The sequence below is a fragment of the Alosa alosa genome, chromosome 9 (assembly GCF_017589495.1).
Source record: "Alosa alosa isolate M-15738 ecotype Scorff River chromosome 9, AALO_Geno_1.1, whole genome shotgun sequence".
In the NCBI taxonomy this organism is placed as follows: domain Eukaryota; kingdom Metazoa; phylum Chordata; class Actinopteri; order Clupeiformes; family Clupeidae; genus Alosa; species Alosa alosa.
In genome coordinates this window covers 5,559,739-5,581,703 of record NC_063197.1, presented here as the reverse complement: position 1 = coordinate 5,581,703, position 21,965 = coordinate 5,559,739, and the positions used below count along the sequence as shown (strand labels likewise).

At 42.0% G+C, this 21,965-nt stretch overlaps 1 protein-coding gene across 2 annotated transcripts in view; it reads left to right on the top strand.

Annotated features, from left to right (window-relative positions):
- The window catches only part of mcf2l2 (MCF.2 cell line derived transforming sequence-like 2), an 80,181-nt gene that overhangs the window by 17,190 nt on the left and 41,026 nt on the right, over positions 1–21,965 (top strand). The window contains exons 2-13 of one of the 2 annotated variants that reach the window (XM_048253447.1): positions 3,058–3,141; positions 7,297–7,411; positions 11,448–11,538; positions 12,014–12,133; positions 17,242–17,358; positions 17,531–17,680; positions 17,960–18,084; positions 18,241–18,355; positions 18,505–18,624; positions 18,880–19,071; positions 19,665–19,856; positions 21,713–21,890. In XM_048253447.1, coding sequence (XP_048109404.1) covers positions 3,058–3,141; positions 7,297–7,411; positions 11,448–11,538; positions 12,014–12,133; positions 17,242–17,358; positions 17,531–17,680; positions 17,960–18,084; positions 18,241–18,355; positions 18,505–18,624; positions 18,880–19,071; positions 19,665–19,856; positions 21,713–21,890 — 1,599 coding nt within the window. Of the gene's footprint in view, positions 1–3,057; positions 3,142–7,296; positions 7,412–11,447; positions 11,539–12,013; positions 12,134–17,241; positions 17,359–17,530; positions 17,681–17,959; positions 18,085–18,240; positions 18,356–18,504; positions 18,625–18,879; positions 19,072–19,664; positions 19,857–21,712; positions 21,911–21,965 lie in introns of both variants that reach the window. The other variant, XM_048253446.1, reaches the window with a different exon arrangement.

The following is a 21,965-nucleotide window of genomic DNA, read 5'->3' as shown; positions in this document are numbered from 1 at the left end:
GTGCCTTTTCCATTTAGACAGATTTGTATTAATAAGTTTCGTATTGCATGTGAGAGGCCTTGTTCTTCCCAATACTCTGTGTGATAGATCTTTTCATCTTTTTTATGCATTTGGAATTCAAACGTGAATGTGTGCAAATGATGATAAACACACTTTTTATAAAGACCGTTTTAAACATTTAGATTCACTGTCATTTCACAATCTGCACACTGCCTCTTCCCTTATTTAATTTCCCCAATCTGTAATGCTTAAAAGCTAATATTTGTAAAAATATTATGGTTCAATTTGGTCTTGACTTTTCTGTAGCAAAAATACAAGGTCTCTGTATACTGAAAGAGAGTGGTGACCATCTTTATACTGGTGCTTACCATTACCAATTCTACATAACAAGAAGATTGTATAACGGTATCTTTCAGTAAACTGGCAGTCAGCCAGTCTCAATTAATTTATTATCAACTTAATATGATTCTACAGTAGGCTACAATAACATTCTCAGTGAAGACTTTTTTGTCATAGAAAATTCTCCACTTTAAAAATTGTATCACCTCAACACCTCAGCAGACATGTATGGACGTATGTATATGTATGCATTAAACATGGGGTTAGAACATAGTGGCCTTTGATATTGATGAAGACTATTATGCTTGGTGAAATAGTCAAAATAAGCCACTTTTGTGTCCAAACAATGGTTAAGACAAATACCTGAATCATCAAAGTCACAGATGGCTTTGAACCACATATCCTTTAAACAGTTATATAATATAGGTTATAATACTGAAAGGAAAACACTAACGTTACTGGTATGGTGGCTAAACTTCATTACTCAGTTGTCTAAAATCAAACACTCATATTTTATTTTGAATATAACGGTACAGACAAAATTAAATATTTTAGTCTTGGTCTAAGAAAACAGTCCATAGCATTAATTTCTTCAGTAGCTTGGCACAGATCCTGAGATCACCAGACCACAGGTCAAAAAGTCAATTACAGCAGCTTTTATTAGGTAACAGGTGCTTTCACTTTGGTATTCTTTATCATGTCTTTATCTTGTTTTTATAGCCTATCCTGCGTGAAACGAGTCGCTCACTCACGGCTCCTCAGTGTTGGCTGTGAAGAGCTCCATACATTAGCAGGTGGCAGTGTGCGACAGTGAGGGCTTAGATTACTTCCTGTGTGGTGAGCGGAGACAGATGGAGGAATCTGACGAGGCCGAGGTGAGCAGTCTTACCCCATCAAGGAAAGCAGCACAGCAGCACCCCGCTCTGTTACCATGGCGCTAATCTGCTGGGTCCCTGTGTGTCGCCGGCAGAATCTGCGGACTGCGCCAAGTCCACAGCAGTTTGCTGTGGCAATTAACAATGCATGTTATTGGAGTCGGTGGGACTCAAGTTCTAAGGTTGGGCGTGGGTTCTGTAGGCTTTGGCGCCTCCATCTCTGTGCCCTCCTACTGAAACAATCAAACCATGTCTGATTAGAAGCTTACCACTGGCAACTGCAATAAGTATGCCAAAGGTACGCCCAAAAATATCCACCTGCTGGACATTCCACACATTGCTTTTATCCATGTGGAGCGGAGCCCCCATCGGAGGGAGATGAGTTAGGAGCCTGTGTCTGTGATCTGTGCTCTCAGGATCCTCTCTGGTTCCTGTGCTTAGTCGTGTGCCCCGTCATGATTAATGTGTGTGTCAAGCTCGAGGATATAGGCAGTAAATGGAGTCTTAAGTATGTTCCCTGACGCAAGTCTTCCTTCCTTTTGAACATAGTGTTTGTTGGTTTTGGTGTTTGTGTGTGTGAGCGCATGTGCGTATGTGTACGTGTGTTTGTGTCTGAGGGTACATGTGAGGGTTTGTGCTACAAAGCATTCCACAGTGCATTTGATCATTGTGTTATGTGTGTAAGACGCTTCCTCTTGAGGGCTTCATGGTCAAGGTGGAGCAGACAGATTGGAGACAGTGGTGGATGCCACTGTCATGCACTGTTTACACACACTTATGCCATTGCTCCTGCAAAGTACCCCCCCCCAACAAAAAAACAACCCTTAGGCTAATTCATCTGAACATTGCCATAAGAAAATCACCCTGCTGATTGTTTCACATCATCACCATCTATGTTGTTTATGTTTTCTGTTACTCGGCAACCCAGAAGTACAGGTTTAGTCTTTGCTGACCATCTCTCTGATCAGACCTTTTGTTTCCATCTGTCTTACTCTCGCTCTCTATCTCTCTATCTCTCTCTCTCTTTCTTTCTCTCTGTCTGCTGTTCGCAAGGCTTCGCTCAGCCCGCGATGAAGTGTGGCCGGTGTTAATGCACTCTTTTATCCACACACACAGAAGAGGGTTTGTCAGCCATTATTTAGTCCCTGAGTGCAGCGGGCTGCAGGGCAACCCCTTGCCTTTACAGCAAAGAATGCTTGTAACAGTAACCCCCTCCAACCCACCCCACCCCCAACATCCTCACCAAGCCATTCTAACGTCCTCCACCAAGCTTAAGGGTAATGGGAAGAAAGAGTGATTTGTTCGAATGGACATTATTGAGATAGAACTCCCATAAAAAACACAATGTCCAGTTGTATTTGCCTGTGAGGGTCTTCCCTGTGAGGAACAGCATCGTATTGGAAAATGTCTCCCCAGAATGGATGGCCTTTTTGAAAATGTCCATTTCCAACCACAGAATGACCTCTTTCCACATATATTATACATGTGTGCCTGACACATAGTTTCCCAGTATGTCCTATATATTGTCCAGTGATTTGTTGTCAACTCTGTGGGCCAGTGCTTGCTCTCTTCCTCCAGCTGGGATCATGTTGCACATTGCTTATGCATCTCAGTAAGGCCCTACACTCCTTTATGTACTGTTCCAGATTTCTCAGGTTGATTCATTCAATGCTTGACATTTGTTCCCTATTTTCTGTGTGATGCTGACTAAGATCCTTCTATTTTCTCTACTTTCGTTTTCACTTCTGTGTCTATCTCTCTCTTTCTCTCTCTCTCACTCTGTCTCTCTCTCTCTCACTCTCTCTTTCTCTATCTATCTCTCTCTCTCTCTCTCTCTCTCCAGATGAGATTATGCAGCAGGAGATCAGGCCGCTGCTGGCAGTGGATATTATTGAGCAGCTTCACAGGAAATTTGCCCTCTTATCAGGTAAGAGTGTGTATGTCTTGTCCTCGATCTCGTCCTTTTCAGGTTCTCAGTGTCTTATAATGTCTCATAACCTTTACAAAAATTAAATGTTTGCGGCAGATTTGCAGCAAAATTGTGGGTAATTTGTGGGAAACAAATGAGTTTACTAGAAAATATTGCCAGAAGTTTGCCAATGTTGGCCAAAGGCAAATTTCCAGCAAAGTTCCATCAACAATTAGAAGTTTGCCACAAGTGGCAAATGTGTTCACCAGTGATTTGCCATCACACTTAGCCAATAATGGCAAACATCCAGTGATCTTCTAGTGAAACACCGAATTTGCATAATGGCATTGCTGCAAATTTGCTGCAACATTGCCAAAAGTTAACCGCAACTGTTTGCCAGAAAATTTGTGTAAGGGAAATGATCCATCCATTATTACTTCCCTGTGGAAAGTAATACATTTGCACTTATTTGTAGATTCTAGTGTTGGTTCTGGGTATAGAGTGACTCCTGCACTGTGAGTGACCTCTGTGCATCTAGCATGTAGTTAGTGATATCTAATTTCTAAAAATATGCACTTTTGTCTGTCTGTGGGTGTTTCGGTTTTTACATCAGACTGCTGGACTTGGCTGATATGTCAGTCAAGTTAGTCTGAATATTCTCTTCGACCCTCAACATTGTACAAGAACAGAGAGCTTACTTGCGACTTACCAGACGGGTTATTTTTCACATTATTGATGGGAGTGCCCATTATCTGACCTTTGGTTGTTGAGAAGGCCATTTATAAGTGACCAGACATCTGCCATCATCTCTGCTAATCAATGCTAATGCCTGCTAATAACTTCCTGCTCCCTCATGGCTAGCTGTTGGATGCTCAAGCTCAGGCCCTTAACATTAGGTTTCCTCTCCCAGTGCCCCCAGGCTGTGGGAATTAGGTGTTACTTATTAGAGTACATGACAAGAAGATTGAAAGCCAGACATATTTCACAAATGGGCTACAATTCAAGACAGTTGGACAAGTGACAGTTCTTAATATATTTGTATAAAGAATTGGAAACCATGGTGTTGATACTTTTATGCAGGTTGCCATCTTCAAAGTATATCATAGATTGAGTCTGTTTAGGTGCTGATTTGCCTTGAAACATAACCTGGAGAGAATGACCGGTGTTCTCAGAGTGCTCAGGGCTACTCTGTGGTATATGCTTTCCTCATTATAAATCAGTGTGCACTCCACTCCAGCTGAGGACAAGATTTCCAAAACACTCTGCCGCTGTCATAGGTCATGTTTGTTGTTGGTCCGTCTGTCCAAGGAGCAGTCGATTAGCTGAAACACCAGGCTGTTTTAATAATACAATCCTACGTCATCACTCTTTAGTAGTAACCTCTTAATGTCATAATAATATTTGCTGAAAATACTATACTGAATGGCTCAGTAGGTATACTTGTATTAACACTTTATATTCACCTTTTCAAATGATGCTTTTCTCTATCTCTAGCTACTGAGCTTACAGCTCTGGTTAGATTATTACATACCTCCGATGGCATACATATACTGATGTCATATTGACCCTTCCTTGGGATAGAGCAGTGACAGATCTGTAAGGGCTGAGTATTGCTTGGAGCGTGGCTTTCTACAGCATCAGCCAAATGAGTGCAGTGAGTGCTGACTGCAGTGTGGTTGCTGAAGACTGGCAGAAAGTGCCTCTTTCTCCCAGTGCTAGAGCAGCACCCGGCTCTGCTGACCCGTTGTGGGCGGAACGCCATGAGCGCAGGCCAGAGAGCTCCATAGAGAGAGCGTCTTCATTCCTTCCCACCCATGTCAGACCACTCGGGGCTGGCCTGGCCCTCCCGCTCCCTGCCAGCTGGACATTTGGAGTTGTGATCTTGAGAGCTTGCAGAGTTATGTAATCTTACAAGGGGGGGTTGGGAAGAAGGTGTCATATTTCTCTATTTATGCCACAGTCATGGAGACATCATTATAATTGAAAGCATCTGATCATGCAAGAAAAAGATTAATGAAGACAGAGATGTTGTGGGATTGCATGTCCGCTGAGAAAATATAATCTGGACTACATTAGTTTACGCTCATCAATGAAGGTCACAAATGAAGGTTGCTCTTCCAATAAAAAGGGTGACATACAGTCTACAATAGGAATGCTATTATGTGTTAATATTGCTAAAGAATTAGTAGTGTTGTAGCTTTGTGCAGACATTTGCACAATGCAAAAGTCCCTTATCTTATATATGGTACAAAAGTCCCTTAGCTTATATATGGTACATGCTGTTCAGAGACAAGTTGGGTTAGCAGAACGTCAGGTCTCATACCAGTTACAGGTGTTTTTTGAATTATGTTGGGGTGTTTTGAAACATTCCGTGCACTAGACTGATTCAGTAAAAACATGAAGTAGGATGCCAGGAAAGAAGCACTGGGTCATAGTGACTTGAAGGCTGTGGACTGTGGACATTTTAGAGCTATAAAACACTGTGGAATTATTAGTGGAATTATTTTTTTCATAGCTATATCACATGTTTTATCACCTGTAGTTTAACAGTTGTTGAAGGTATTAATGGCACAGCTTTCTGTTGTGGCTGTTACACATGTGATAAGTCCTGATCATTGTCTTGCTAAACAAGAGGATGTTTCATCTTGAGTTATAGCTGTTCTTGAGTCACAGCAAATTAATTTCTTTGCTGCTTTGTGTGTGTATTTGTGTCTATGAGAGAGTTAGTGTGAGTGATGTTTCACACATTCTTAACTCAGCAGTTACTTCTCCCTTTGGCTTGTCAACTCTGTGTAATATTTCCTAAACACTGTGTGTGTGTGTGTGTGTGTGTGTGTGTGTGTGTGTGTGTGTATGTCTGCGTGCGCGCATGACCGAATAAATATCAAGTATAGACTCATTAAATCATATTGATGAATTCAGGTGTCTAAGATATGAGAGTAACATTGCCATTGTTCTGCTGAGTTAGTAGTGTGAGTATGTTTGTAAAAACAGTAAATGCTGATGTGCTTCATATACAGTGCAATACTGTAGTGCTACAGTAGTGTCTTAGACGGAAAATATTTAATTTACTTTCTCAGGCTTCCTTTATATTTCATTTTTACACTCTTTTTCAAAGGTGGTGTTGTGTAGCCAAGGTATTCTATAGCTCAATATCACCATCTTGTGGTGTGTTACTATGCAGCTAGATTTATTTGACTCTGGTCCACAGCTCACAATTGAACTGTGCTGAATGCCGTGGCATATGCACATTCTGAAGCATTGTTTTTTGGCTGGTGGCTAAGTTTATCATTATCTTAAGATCTGTGTCTGTGTATAATTGAAGGCATGTGTTTTAACTAGAAGCAGAACATCTGGACGTTGGTCATAAAGCTGAGGAAAGGAATACTTTGTGGATGTTATTATGTACACTACCGGTCAAAAGTTTGGGGTCACTTAGACATTTCCATTCCACTCCGTAATAGACAAAATTTACCAATTTTCCTTTTTGCAATTATGTAAGCACATAATGTAATCTGAAAACTGCTGCCTTGATTAAAAACAAAACAATGCAACTGATCTCAGCTGGTATTCTGTCTATAATGGAGTGGAATGGAAATTTCTAAGTGACCCCAAATTTTGACCGGTAGTGTATGTATTTATTAATGTGTATTCATTCATGAAGTGATAACTCTGAATAGACCTTTACCTTTACAGCTACTGTCATAAAGGAGCTTGTTAAGTCTTCATTGATTGCAGCAGGGAGCGACGATTAATGGTCAGGTGGGGCGTGTAATCTAGCTCTTATGATCTTTATCACTGGAAAGATGCCTCAGTTTGGAAAGTAAGTAGTATATATACTCTTTTGATCCCGTGAGGGAAATTTGGTCTCTGCATTTATCCCAATCTGTGAATTAGTGAAACACACACAGCACACAGTGTACACACAGTGAGGTGAAGCACACACTAATCCCGGCGCAGTGAGCTGCCTGCATCAACAGCGGCGCTCGGGGAGCAGTGAGGGGTTAGGTGCCTTGCTCAAGGGCACTTCAGCCGTGCCTACTGGTCAGGGTTCAAACCAGCAACCCTCCGGTTACAGGTCCGAAGTGCTAACCAGTAGGCCACGGCTGCCCCATGTGTGAAAGACATGCTGATAAGGGTGGTGATAGGAGGGCCTTGTCATTTTATGTGCAGGGGGGCGAGGAAAAGATGGCGCTCCGATCATCACCTTCCCAGAACACTCTGCCTTTAATGACGTCCCTGATGAGGACTTCCTGAATGTCGTCACATACCTGACCAGTATTCCAAGGTGAGTGTGTCACACTGTTATGATTTATAATCAATAGTGTACACAGTCAGTATTCCACAATCCATGCATTTATTCCATTAGCTTAGGGTTATAGAATTAAAGAACATTTCATAAGAACTGCAGTTAAATGTATAGATCTAAGAGGCCAGCTGGATCAGTCTCCAGCAATTGTATGATCTTATCTTATCCTATTTGTGAGCCCAGGACACAAAATGTGTGAAACTTTTCTCTGGAAATGTTGTCTGAAATCACTTCTTGTGTGAGGATATGACAATGACCAGGAAATGAGCGATTATGTCAAGAGACCATTGCACACGATGAGTGTATCTGTGTCAGGTCAACCTGCCTCTGAACTCTTTAAAAGGCACTTTTCTCTCTCTCTCTCTCTCTCTCTCTCTCTCTCTCTCTTTCTCTTCAAGACAAACTGTCTGTTTCTTTCCCTCTTGTCTCTCCCCTTTTGTGACTAAAACATAAAAAAGGCTGTGATTATGAAAAAGCGAATCTATCCACCACTGCATTTCAGCATGGTCAAGTTGTCAATATGGCTTCTCCGGATTTCCGAATAGAAAGCCTAAGATCTATTAGGCTCACTAGTACTTAATAACTTTCTAACTCACATTCTCTTTTTTGACATTAGGCTCACTAGTACTTAATGACTTTCTAACTCACATTCTCTTTTTTGACATTAGGCTCACTAGTACTTAATGACTTTCTAACTCATTCTCTTTTTTGACATTAGGCTCACTAGTACTTAATGACTTTCTAACTCACATTCTCTTTTTTGACATTAGGCTCACTAGTACTAAATAACTTTCTAACTCATTCTCTTTTTTGACATTAGGCTCACTAGTACTTAATAACTTTCTAACTCACATTCTCTTTTTTGACATTAGGCTCACTAGTACTAAATAACTTTCTAACTTCTCTTTGCCTGTGGCTCCACTGTGACCTTTCAAAAGTTAGTTTTGATTTTGTGAGTCTGTCACTCACTTTTCTCTGAGATAAGATTCTTTAGATGCCTGAGACCTTAGGAAGACACCCGATACACTTGATAAACTTGAACTAATTAACTTTCTTTTGAGGCCGATCACCAGATTGCATCTAGGAACAGCCAGCTGGATCAGTCTTCAGCAATTGTATGATCTTATCTTATCCTATTTGTGAGCCCAGGACACAAAATGTGTGAGGAACTCCTGTTAGCTCCTGTCTGTAGCAACTCGAGCTAGGTAAACTAGCTAGGTAAAAAGCTAGGTAATACTTATACTTATACTATTCATAGTATAAGTATAAGTATATATGCTCTTTTGATCCCTTGAGGGAAATTTGGTCTTCATTTATCCCAATCCGTGAATTAGTGAAACATACTGCACACAGTGAAGTGAAGCACACACTAATCCGGGCGCAGTGAGCTGCCTGCAACAACAGCGGCGCTCGGGGAGCAGTGAGGGGTTAGGTGCCTTGCTCAAGGGCACTTCAGCCGTGCCTACTGGTCGGGGTTCGAACCGGCAACCCTCCGGTTACAAGTCCGAAGCACTAACCACGGCTGCCCAATTCATATTTTTTCATAGTGACTCGGTGACCTCGAGAAACGGAGAGCTATGTGAGAACTCGACACCCCATGCTAATGTGCAGGAGAGAGCATTGGGGCCAGTTCTTAAGCATGTCTCCATTTTTTCCTTGAATGTTTTAGTGACCCTAATCAAAGGTCAAATTCAGAAAAGGTCAAATTTGGTGTTTTATCCATACATACTCTCTCTCTCTCTCTTCCTCTCTCTGTCATATTTATCTATAACCCAGACAAACCTGTTAGCAAATTTGAATTTGCACTGCAGGTCCAGATATCAGATAACAGATACCAGGCAGCTACAGTGCTACACTCTGTGGGCATGTCCGTGAGCTCCCATTTGCATGCCCCTAGAGTGTAGCGCTGTAGCTGTCTGGCTGCGTTAGCTCCTGGCTGTAGCAACTCGAGCTAGGTAAAACCGATTGTATTCATATTTTTTCATAGTGACTCGGTGACCTTGAGAAACGGAGAGCTAGCCGGATTTCTCCTTTATTATTACATTACATTTAGCAGACACTTCTTGACCAAAGTGACTTACATATGTCAGCTATATTACAAGGGATCACATTGTCCCTGGAGCAACTTAGGGTTAAGTGCACAACGGTGGAAGCCAGGAATTGAACCGACAGCTTTCAGGCTACAGTACTGCACGCTAGCCCAGCTCCTTAACCACTACACTACCACCGCCTTTAAGTGCCCTAATCTCGCCCTAAACTCTTGTTGCCTATTTGTTTTTACACATTAATTTACATGTTAATTTTTGGAAAGTATTATATCTTGGTTCTAGGGATTCTTAAGAGTAAAACAAAGCATGTCTCCATTTTTTCCTTGAATGTTTTAGTGACCCTAATCAAAGGTCAAATTCAGAAAAGGTCAAATTTGGCGTTTTATCCATACACCTCACATTTCTGGTACTGTAGGCTAGCATAGGTAAAAAGGAGATATATTCTACAAGGTAGTTGCCAAAGTGGTCCACATACTCAATATAACATTATAAAGCAATTCTTAGGGTGATGACGAGTGAACTATTTACTGTAGCAAGAAAGTATGTCTAAAATGCTCAAAATTGTCAAAAAAATAATACTTCATTTCTTCATTACTTCAATTCATGCTTATTAGAGCGCTTGAGTGTATAGCCTGCTCAGTCAGCTGCTCTAGACTACACCCATTTGAAAGGAGTTTCAGAGCACAAAGTGCAAAGATCTTTTTGCTGAGGTGTGTCTTTGTGGTGATGACACACATATTCTCTACAGCAACACAGGAAACAGATGTTGGGCTATGTATCCAGTGTCAGAAGGCAGATATTGGTGGGGACTGGTTAATGAATGACCCACTAAAGACATATGCCAAATTTCTTGTTTTTGTCCATGAGAGAGGAGAGTATGGAGATGGTGATTACCTAAAGATCAGCCAACGATTACAATGTTATTGTGCAGATGATCTGCAACAAAACAATCACCCTGGCAAAGTGTTCATGCTCAAATATTGTGTTTGCATTTCCCGTCTTGGTCCACAGGATCTGATGATGTTTTAATTCATATGTCTGTTTATGACTCCAATGTTTGTGTGTGCCTATTTTGTTTTGAATCTATGATCTTCCTTGTCAACTTGTTCCTCCTGTTCCTCGTGCCCCACCTGTCAGACCTGCCCCACACTTTGAGAACCATTGATGTAGTGAGACTCGTTCAGCAGCAAATGCTGCCAGCACAGCCATAGTCAGTGAACGCTCAATGTGGTAAAAAGAGATATGACGAGGGTAAGGAATTTGAAAAGCAAGAATGTTGGCATAGTTGCATCAGATATTGAGCTTGTCAGCCTAGTTTGCTTCAGCCTGAACGCTGGAGAAGTCCACAACATGACTGACCTTAAGTCAGTCTACTTCAGCATCTTTGAACATACAGTAACAGTGCACAATGAACAACTAACTACAAAAGCCATCAAGAGCATAATCACGTTCATAATTAAAGTGACGTTATGACCCAGATGTACAGTAGTATGTTTGTCCAGTGTGTGTGATGCTGCCATAGACAAAGTGATGTCAAAGAAAACTGATGATGACATCCAAAAGTTTTTTGAGAGTGCTTCTACACTCTTAAAACAAATGTGTTGAAAATAACACAACTTGTGTTGTTTTTAACACATCTCTGTGTCTAGATAGGGAGAACACAGTTTGTGTTGTTTCCTTTTTTTATTTGTTACACAATATGTGTTGAAAATAACACAACTTGCGTTAAAAACAACACAACTTGGCGAAAATTATTGTGCTAATTACAGTAAAATATAAAATTTGAGAAAAATAGGGTTGAAACAGGTGAGAAAAAATGGAGACAAATTTTCTTCACGTTCATTGACCCCAGAAGACAGTCCAACCACTCTCCCAAAATTAACATTTGAAACCTACAAAAACCACATAGGCCCCCCTACTATTCAGAACCAAACCTCTATGTTGTTCCCTTGTCTCCTCTTCTCCAGTCTGGATGCTGCTAGCATTGGCTTCGTCATCATCATCGATCGTCGCAGGGACAAATGGAGTGCAGTAAAGGCCTCCCTGGCAAGGATAGCGGTCAGTCACTCCACACTCCTATTCTCTGAAGGGGCATTGCTGTGCCTCAGATTTCCATATGTCTTGATACACTCACTGATAGAAATGAATGCCACTCAGGCATCACTGAATCACTCATGAACTGATGGGGATTTTCCCATATGGAGCTACTGTAGTAAGCGACTATATATAATGCTTAAGGAGGCTTTGGCCATAAATACAGATTTGTGCAGATTATGTATGAACTATTTTTCGTCTGCAAGTTGGATGCAATCAATGACAGTGACAATTATTCATAATGACAAAAATAACAATTTATTTAACAGTTTATTTTATTGGGTGAAGACATGAGAGGATAGCATTCAAATGTACATTATGATAGTAGTAGTATGGTAGTAGAAGTAGAAAACTTTCTGCAGGATATCAGGACAGCCTGACCACATGACAAAGAATGGTGTCCTGTGTTTGTTTTGGAAAATGTATCTTTATCCAACAGGGGGCATTTCCAGGGAACCTGCAGCTTGTCCTGGTGTTGAGGCCCTCACGCTTTCTCCAAAGAACAATTGCCGATATCGGCATCCGGTTGCACCGGGATGACTTCAAAATGAAGGTACCGGTAAGCATGCTTCAGTGATTCCATTTTCCGTCCATCACGACCTAGAAGCATGTGTAGAGGTGACGACTATTTCCTCATGTCTCTTTCACACACATACATAGTACACACCCCATCAAAGCGTTGGCCACATTTCAGTTGGTGAAGTGCTTTTCTTTTAGATGATTGTTAACATCGTACTGACTGTTCCATTTAGAGACCCTTGACCTTAACCACTGTGTTATCTAAAGGTGTGTTTTGTGTGACATTGCCCTGTCTTTCTAGTGTTGCACTGGAATGTTGTTTCTGTCATATCATTTCTGTAGAACAGGACATGGATGCATGTGTTACAGCCTGGGTTTTTAGTCAGTACCCAGAAATATACAGTACTGTGCAAAAGTCTCAGGCACCTTACATGTTTTGTTTCAGCAATGCTATAAGGACCATATTGTTTATTTTTCACTTTCTTAATTAGAATATGACCAGAGAACACAGTAAATATGTACATAGTAGTCCATTAAACACACATAAAATGCAGTTTTTGTTCTGATACTAGTCCAATTTCAGTCTCAAGCTAGCATTAGAATTATTGTTTTAGTGTTATAATGACCAATCACCCAAGGGGAAGCTCTTGATGGAGCTGTCGTTGCCCACCCAGGCCTCTGATTGGCATGCCTGGCCTGCCAGAAGCTGGGGACTGTGGCAGGGAAGAAGCTATTGAAAAAACGTGTTCTGTGGGTGATGATGCTATCCGCTCTGCTGTGTCTCAGGTTGTACAGTATGTGCAGTGTTTGTGTCTGAGCAGAGAGTGAGCTGGGTGGAGTGAGGGTCTGATGATTCTCTCTGCTCTTTTCTGACAGCGCTGCACAAACATAGAGTCCATGGAGGGAAGTGTTGCCCCTATGATCCTCTCTGCCGTCTTTATGACTCTTTGCAGAGCCTTCCTCTCTGCCTGTGTGGTGGTACCATACCAGACAGTGATGCCTGTGGCGAGGATGCTCTCTATCATTCCTCTGTAGGCCTGGGTGCCTGGGTGAGGGGGCGGTGGTTCAGACCAGCTTTCCTGAGCAGCCTGATTAAATAAAGCCTTTGCTGGACTTTTCTCACTGTGGCTGTGGTGTTATGAGTCCAGCTCAGGTCAGATGTAACCTGCAGTCCCAGGAATCTGTAGCTGTCGGTCCCTTTGATGATAAGAGGCTGTAGAGGGGGAGGTTTCTTCCTGAAGTCCAGTACTATTTATTTGGTCGTGTCAGTGTTTAGGATGAGGTCATTCTCCTCTCCATAGACCAGGATGTCGTTAACCAGCATATACTCCACTTGATCTCCTGATTTGAAGGCTTCCCCCCTCTTCCTAATTTTCTGTTTTATGTCCCCATTAAACCAGGGTTTTTGGTTGGGGAACATACGTACAGTCCTGGTGGGTGCACATATGGACGTGCACCAGCTAATGTAGTCACTCACAGTCGCTGCAAACATATAATTACGGCTGTCAATGGCAACGGGTTTTGTGCTGCTGATTTAAGTTTTTCATATCACTCCGCAAGTAGCCCGGTCACTTCTTGCATTGGAACTTCATTCAAAAGTGAAAGCAGACGGTTGATCAGCTGTGTTCTAAAGAATGTTTGATTCAAGTTCAGCGTGTGTTGCTTAACTATTTGTTTCTCAGCAAAAAGCCACCTAATTTAAACGGTAACAAATAAGTGTAAAGAGAAATATCGTGGAGTTTATTTTTTCATTTTGGCAAGTAGCCGTAAAATAAGCGGGATAATGTATAGAACGCCGGTCATTATTGGGAAAATAAGTCCCTTCAGGGCGAAGCAAGACCCCTCCGCTGGCGTGTCGGGGTCCGGTTCGCCCTGTCGGGAATTATTTTCCCAATAATGACCGACGTTCTATACATTATCCCTTACATATTTAACAGGAGTAAAAAGGGGTACGGTGGGGTGAGAATGGTTAATGTAACAACAACATATTACAGTTATAGCACTTTTCTTGACACTCAAAGCGCTTCACAGGAAGGGCAGAATCTCACTAAGCACCACTAATGAGTAGCACCCATCTGAATAATGCACAACAGCCATTATGTGCAAGAATGTTCACCACACACTAGTTTCAGGTGGAGAGAGGAGTGAATGAACCAATTACACACTGGGAGGATGATTACAAGGCCATATTGAATGAACCAGGTTGGGAATTTAGCCAGCAAATCAGGGAACCACCTACTCTTTGCGATAAGTGCCATGGGATCTTTAACAACCATGGTGAGTCAGGACCTCAATTTAACATTCATGCAAAGGAAAACATCTCCTGCAGTACAGTGTCCCTGTCACTGCAATAGGGCATTGGGATTGATATTTGGCATTGGGATTGATATTTGTTTGGTGTTTTTTGGCCACAGGGAAGAGTGCCACCTACTGGCCAGCCACCAACACCAATTCCAACAGGAACCTACTCTTCCAAGGAGGTCTCTTATCCAAGTAATAACTAAGCCTGCTTAGCTTCAGTAATTCAGCAAAGTCAGGGTATCTGCTGGTCTGGCTGCTGGCTGAAAAACAAAATGTGAAAGGCATGTATGATTCTAACTGTCTCACTGAACTGCATTATGCACACTGAATTCTCACTGGTACCAAAACATGATTAGTTCATAGATTTCACATGTAAAATACATTTTATACAACCCCACCCCCATCTTGCCTGTTCATAATTCTGATATATTCTTAAATTGTGTGCATGTGTGCGTGTACGTGTTTATGTTTATGTGTGTGTATATGTGTGTGTGAGTGTGTGTGTGTGTGTGTGTGTGTGCGTGCATGTGCTGGTGTGTGTGCCTGTGTGCGCGCCTGTGTGTATGCATGTACATGCATGCGTACATATGTCTACTGTGTGTGTGTGTGTGTGTGTCATATGTATGATTACTGTGAATGTATGTGTGTGCGTGTGTATCTGTTTATGCACATGTGTGCATATGGAATGGGTTAACATGGCCCCTAGAGGCAAACATACGCAAAAAATTGGTCATCCTAGGCCCTACGGTTCTCAAGATATTCACAGAAAACTGTTGGTGTACAGTCACTAAATGTACACATAAATTAATTTATTGTATGGCCCCCCATGAATGGAATTCCAAAAAACTTGGCGTGCATTCAGAGTGTGTCATAATGATCCTACACTTCCTATTTCGTGCAGTTTTGACCATGTCAGGTCAGAGATACCTGCGATTACAACATCTAATTTTTGCTTTTTCATTTTTAACTGGGTGGCGCTATACATGAAATGAGTGGTTATGGGATGGGTTAACATGGCCCCTTAAGACCAACACAAAAAAAAAGGTGGTCCTCCTAGGCCCTACAATTCTCAAGATATTCACAGAAAACTGTGTCCGCCCTACCCTCCTTTCAGGGGTCCAGTCCGGCGGAGGGGGCGACGGATCAAAACGAAAAACAATGGTTCCATGCTATCCTTGTGGGGCTACATGCCTACCAAGTTTCGTGCACCCCGGTCTTTCAGTGTGCTTCGCTGCGCAGCGGTCATAATTAAGGAGGTATTACACGCTACTGTACGATGACCCTCCATTTTTGAAAAACTCCCATTTCAAAGCCCTCTTCTTCAAACAACACATGAACCTACTGTAGGTGAAATGGACAATCCCAGTACACTGTATTAGGGCTGTGTCTGTCCCTCCTGCCGTCTGCTAGCACCTCACCATCTAATTTCTTTAGCTGTGCCTCTGCACATTAGTGAGCCCATTACAAGGGCAGTGTCAAAGCCAGAATGATGAAATAGCATGAGTTTAGGAGGAGTGTGGCGCTGCGACACAATCAGAGAGTCATTCAAAAAGCCCACCGATTACAGGAACCCTATGCAGTATGCTTTTTGCTTGCAGTTTTCTCTACAGAGCTCCCCCTACAGCCTTAGAGTAGATATTTTTACGACACTCCTCACTCAGTCAGTCTGCCGTTTCATCTTTCCCTGTTCCTCCGACAGCAGTTTACTCGCTTTCTGCTTCTTTTTGCTGGCTCTGCCATGACGAATGTTTGAGAAACTCCATTGCTACCTTGTTCTAGCCGGTGCCTGGCGTGTATGTGTGTAGTGGCGTAAAGCATTTTTTTACATCGCGAGACCGCGAGACGGCCACCATTCAACCCAGAAAATAACTCCGAAGCTGTTAAGTTAAGGTAAATGAAGCTGAAGAAAACTGCATAGTTCCTCTTTAAAAGGCATCGAGCTCACTTCTGAGAACACTGCTTGTCCCCAGTGCTAGGCGTAGAGATAGGCAGCTCTATCTGCAGAGGGGTGGGGTGCTGTTGAGATTAGTCATGTGGATAAGACGACCCATCCCTGCTCTATGGCCCCTCCGCTTTCTGGTCCCGTAGGCGTACAGTCGGCGCTTATTTTAGTCCCACCGGTCTGCTCTCATCTTATATGGAGCACAGTTATCTGTTCTACATTCCATAGACCAACCTGCCATGGGAGGTCCTGAGTAGACAGGAATCATTTTGGTGCTTGCTCTTTTTATCATTGCGACTGTCCTAGTTAATGTGTAACTTTCGGAGCTGCTGGTCTCGCCTGGCGTAATTGTGTTGCCCTTTGGCCCTGCTGTTTTCCATACAAGGGTGTCAGCCACTCTGTTCAGTTGGTGTCATGTTACCTTGCAGTTTCTCTTTAGAATGTGCCTGGCTTCCCTTGTTTTCTGTAAGAAAAGGGACTCAAGGGCCTCCTGAAATATGGGCCTGGCTCACTAGGGTCATGTGACATTCTCTCAGGACAAGTATGAAAGGAGCCCTGACGAAGCATATCATGCCAGACTGGCAAAATGTGACTGTATGACAGCAGTTGTGTTGACATGGAGTACTAGACTGTTAATCAGTAAAATCATCTTCTATTCTTCTATCAAGTCAAATGATGATCGTTGGTTTTGAGAATTTTAGATAACTCACTCCCACAAGTGAGACATCATTGAAATCTTCAGAACAGTAATCTTTTTTTTATGTGATATACGAGGCCCTTATATAAATCTTGTGACAATAAAAGTCAGTTAAAACAATCTTGTGACAATAAAGTCATCATGTGAGTCATAATTGCTGCATCTACATTTTTCATGTTTGTTTGATGTCACTTCTTTATTTTTACAGATTGTCATGCTTAACTCCCTGTCTGACCTGCATGGTTACATCGACAAAGGCCAATTGACGTCTGAACTGGGTGGAAATCTTGAATATTGCCACAGTCAGTGGATCCATCACAGAACTGTGAGTCACACAGTTCAGTCACTCCTTCCCAATGAAATTATAATTCAAGACAATCTCTTGGCCTGTTTTTGTCACATTCAGAAATGTTCTTATTAAATGGTTGTTGTCTCTGAGAATTGAATGATTGAAATAGACATCCAGATAAATTTCAACGGGTGAGTTGTCTCTTTAGGCCATCGAGAATTTTGCAGTGACGGTGAAAACCACAGCCCAAATGCTGCAGAAGTTTGGCACAGATCTGGCAGAAACAGAACTTCCCAATGATGTGCAATGCACTAAAGATCTGCTGGGTGCCCATACAGAGAAACACAACAAACTGAAGGTGAGAAAAGCCCTGATCACACCTTTAGTGATATAACAGCGACAGAGGCCTAGATGAAACCACACTGGTATTCTGATTATAGTCCATCAGTCAGAATGGGGGGCAGGGGTCAGACTGAAAAAAGAGATCTTACTCATTAGCAACAACACATGTTGATAGATAGATATTATATCATGGTCAGTTTGAGGTAAGATACTTCTGAGGCTTCTGTGATCTTTCCTTTAACTGTAATCTTTCTGTAATCTTTCCATCAATTTTCCGTCATTGACTCATTGATAGGATGAACTCAAGCTTTCCATGAAGCAAGGAACCACCCTGCTGTCCTGCATCAAAGAGCAAGCCAACAAATCAGAAAGCCATAAATTAAACCCAGATGAATCAGATAACCTGACCACAGTGGAAAGGTAATAAAATAAAACAAATTTGAATCAGAAGTTTGTAGATGTATATTGTTATTACATATCAAACAAAGTTTAGATAGTATAGAATTGATACCTAACATAGTATAGTATTGATACCTAACATGTTAACACCCTCTATCGTATATGTGTCTGTTGCAGGTTGTTGGCACAGCTGGATGAGACTGAAAATGCTTTTGAGCAGTTCTGGTCCAAACATCACCTCAAGCTGGAGCAGTGCCTGCAGCTGCGACACTTTGAGCAAGACTTCAGAGAGGTACCTCCGATTACGCCACACCCAAACAAATCATATACGTTCTCGAGGGGGACAATTGTCAAATGTCAATACTGTTATTCACTCAACGTTATTTTCCGAGGCAAATATCTGTTGGTTGGCTCTGAGGCTCCTATCTTTGTGTCCTTAAGGTGAAAGTCTCATTGGACGGCTTGATGAAGACGTTGGCCGCGCTGTCCGACATCGGGGACTCAGTGGCCCGCGTGGAGCAGCTGCTGAAGGAGCTGAAGAGCCTGGAGGACAGGGCGCAGGTCAGGCTCGTCACATGCCCCTGAGCACCGTCACGCTGCATCACATTCAGTTTGTGGCTCCTCAGGGGTGGAAGGCGCTCAACAAAACACTCCATTGATTTAAGGCCTTTCGCTTCACCCCCATCCCTAAATTGCACATTCTGGGTCAGATACGCCATAATCGCCCATCTGTCAACATTCTATGACTGAACAGACCATGTTGTGTTAGGTATAAGATCGTCACGTGTGGACTTCTCTCTGTGGTATTTCCTACAGGAGTTCTTGGAAAAGGCCCAACGGCATGCTTCATATGGCGACCAGCTCATCCAAAGCAACCACTATGCTGTGGACTCCATAAGGCCAAAGTGTGTTGAACTGAGACGCATCCGTGATGACTACAACAATGAAGCCAAGAAGAAATACGATGTCCTGTCCAAATCACTTGAAATTCACAAGGGCATTGACAAGGTATTGGCATGAAAAAACAGTCACATCTCAGAAAGAACGGATTCGTTGAGTTCATAACTAGCAGGCATTACTAATGTGAGCTTGGAGAATAATCTTTATTTCTCTTCACAAGTGTGGTTGCAGGAGCAGTTGCAAAGCTGCAACCACTACCTTTCTGTCACTGTTTTCCAAGTACATGTGTGACAAAAAGCAGAAGCTGATGCACAGCCGGAAGAGCTGTTTGCATTCACGTTCATGAACACATTTTACGTTCATGCACAGATCTTGTCAGATTAATTTAAACTTCTTCCGCTGAAGGAAGCACGGGCAAAACGTTGTGCTTTAAATATTTCTCATACTGTTCCTCTAATTTGGTAGCAGAACAAATGGAGCATTCAATTATATTAGGGCCAGTGGTAGCTATACTGCACTTAATAACTTATACAGGAGCCTCATGACTAGTGTCGGTCCAATTACAGTTTAGCAAATAAAGTCATTAGGTTTAATTGCAAATGTGTGCATACACATGTGAGGAGACTAGCACATGTGAGTGTGTGTGTTTTCTTTTCTTTTTTCACTCTCTCTCTCTCTTTGCCTGTATGTGTGATGTACAGGTGAACCAGTGGTGTGAGTCGGGAGTGTATCTGCTGGCCTCTCAGGCTGTGGATAAGTGCCAGTCTCAGGAGGGGGCTGAGGCAGCACTGCAGGACATTGAGCGCTACATCGAGACAGCTGAGGAGCAGCAACTGAGCATGCTCAGAGAGCTCTACAACCAGCATGAGCTCATGCTCTCAGACTATATCAAGGTAAAAAAAAGTCACTTCCTGAAAACACTACTCTCTGAAACAAGACTAAACAAATGAGATTTTGTCAATGAATACAATCATTTCCAGTCTCATATGGTAAGATTCACAGAAAAATAGGAACATTTTTCACATAATTTTTTTTACTGAAATGTCAGTAAAAAAATTGAAAATTCACAATGTTTTCTTGTATATGGAAATGGTGGAGCAGCGGTAAAGTTACCGTCTGATGTGGCGGTCAGCATCAGTCCTTGTTGCTTTGGATAAAAGTTTCTGCTATATACAGTACCAGTCAACTTTAACTGTAACTTTATTTACAGTATGAAAGAGAATATTCTCGTTCTTGTCATTGTCAAATGTATACATCATGCAGTTCAGGTGACAGGACATTTAGGGCCCTATCTTACCAATCTTAAACGTACAGTCTGAAACAGATGGTTTGAATATGTTTAGGGCGTGTCCAGTCCAAAATCCTGACTGCGTAATAAGTTCACCTGACGCCAGACGCATTGTTCAAAAGGGTTATTCTTATGTTTCTTAGTTAGCCATTGGTGTGTTTTGGGCATCAAACAATGCGTTGGTATTTTGACAATGAGTCTGCGCATCTGGAGGAACCTGCTTGCAGGCATGACCGTGTATGCATCACCAGGATTCCACTAAACCATGCTTCACTAAAATATGTATGTGACTAGCACTCACCTATATGTGGTGAAACCAGTTATGCAAGATGGGATAACATGTCAAGAGAGAAATCCAACACATTACAGGACCTTGTGGCACTGACATCAATGCAGATAATGTTGTGTGCAAAAGCTTAGGTTAATATTTAGCCAGTTGTTTTTAAAGTAGTTAAAATACATTTATAGGATAGCTCACAAACTCATTTTACAGAAAGAATAACAGGCTGCAATAGCAGGCCTTTGCAACATATATGAATGTGACCAAGATATACAGCAGCAAATGGTTGCAAATATATCAATATGACAAAAATATCTAGAGCTTTTAGATGTCCGCTTTCAGATATTAGATGTCTTAGTGGTTACACAGCCTCAGCAATGATATGGCCATTATCCAATAGCTATAAAATAAGTCACTATAAAATGGCATTTAAATTGAAATATTAATTCTGATCAAACAAAATTATGTTCTTGCATTGTGGGTACATCTATGGCTATGTCAATACTGAGGAGACAGTGTACTTTGTATCCCAGCCGTTTTATTTGAATCACTTTAAGCTTTACAGGACATTGGATTGGTCTAAAAAAGCATTCCAAACAACAATTACTCTTCTTTGTTATAAAGGAGATATCTTGATAATTCTCTAAAGGGCCCATTCTCGAGAACCTGCAAGGATTCTTGAACACAGACTTATTTTTTTGAGATGGTGGAAAGCTTCCTGGAAGATTGCCATTGTTGCACACTGTTTATGTAGTGAGATTTGTGACTGCTCTGAAGAGACCTTTAAAATATCTCCTCCTGGATTTGTATGGTTCCTGTTTCTGTAAAGCACAGGTCGGCTCAGGAATATGTGAACCTCAAGAAAGACAGCTTACTGTAAATGTCAACCCTCTGTATGTTGAGCTGTGTAAATATGAGTCATAAAGGAGATTTTCAGGATATTTCCCTCCCCTTTTTGAAACGTTCATTAATGTTCTGTGAATTTATGCTATGCTTTCTTTCAGTATAGACCACAAATATGTCCTTTATTTTTAGATTCATTTATTGTTGCAGCTGAATCTGCAAAAAGCATCCGCATCAAGCTGAAAATTGGTCACTTAATCCCCACCCTGAGCTGAGGCCATCTGATAGGCTCATGTGTCATGTGTGACCTAAAATGCTCCTTGTGTCCCTCTACATAGAGCAATGTCCAGAAGGCACTTCAGAGGCTGCAAGATGTCCAGGAAATGTTTGAGAAGAGACACGTCAGCCTTAAAAAGCTGTCAGCCAAACAGACTCGACCGGTGCAGCCCGTAGCTCCACGGCCAGAGTCCTCGCCCAAGCGACCCTCGCCAAAAACTCCCAGGCCACCAAGCACCAGTGAGTTCCCCTACCCTATGGTCCTTTTAAACCGCACCAGACAGCAAACAAATGATAAAGCATGGCCACCTGCAC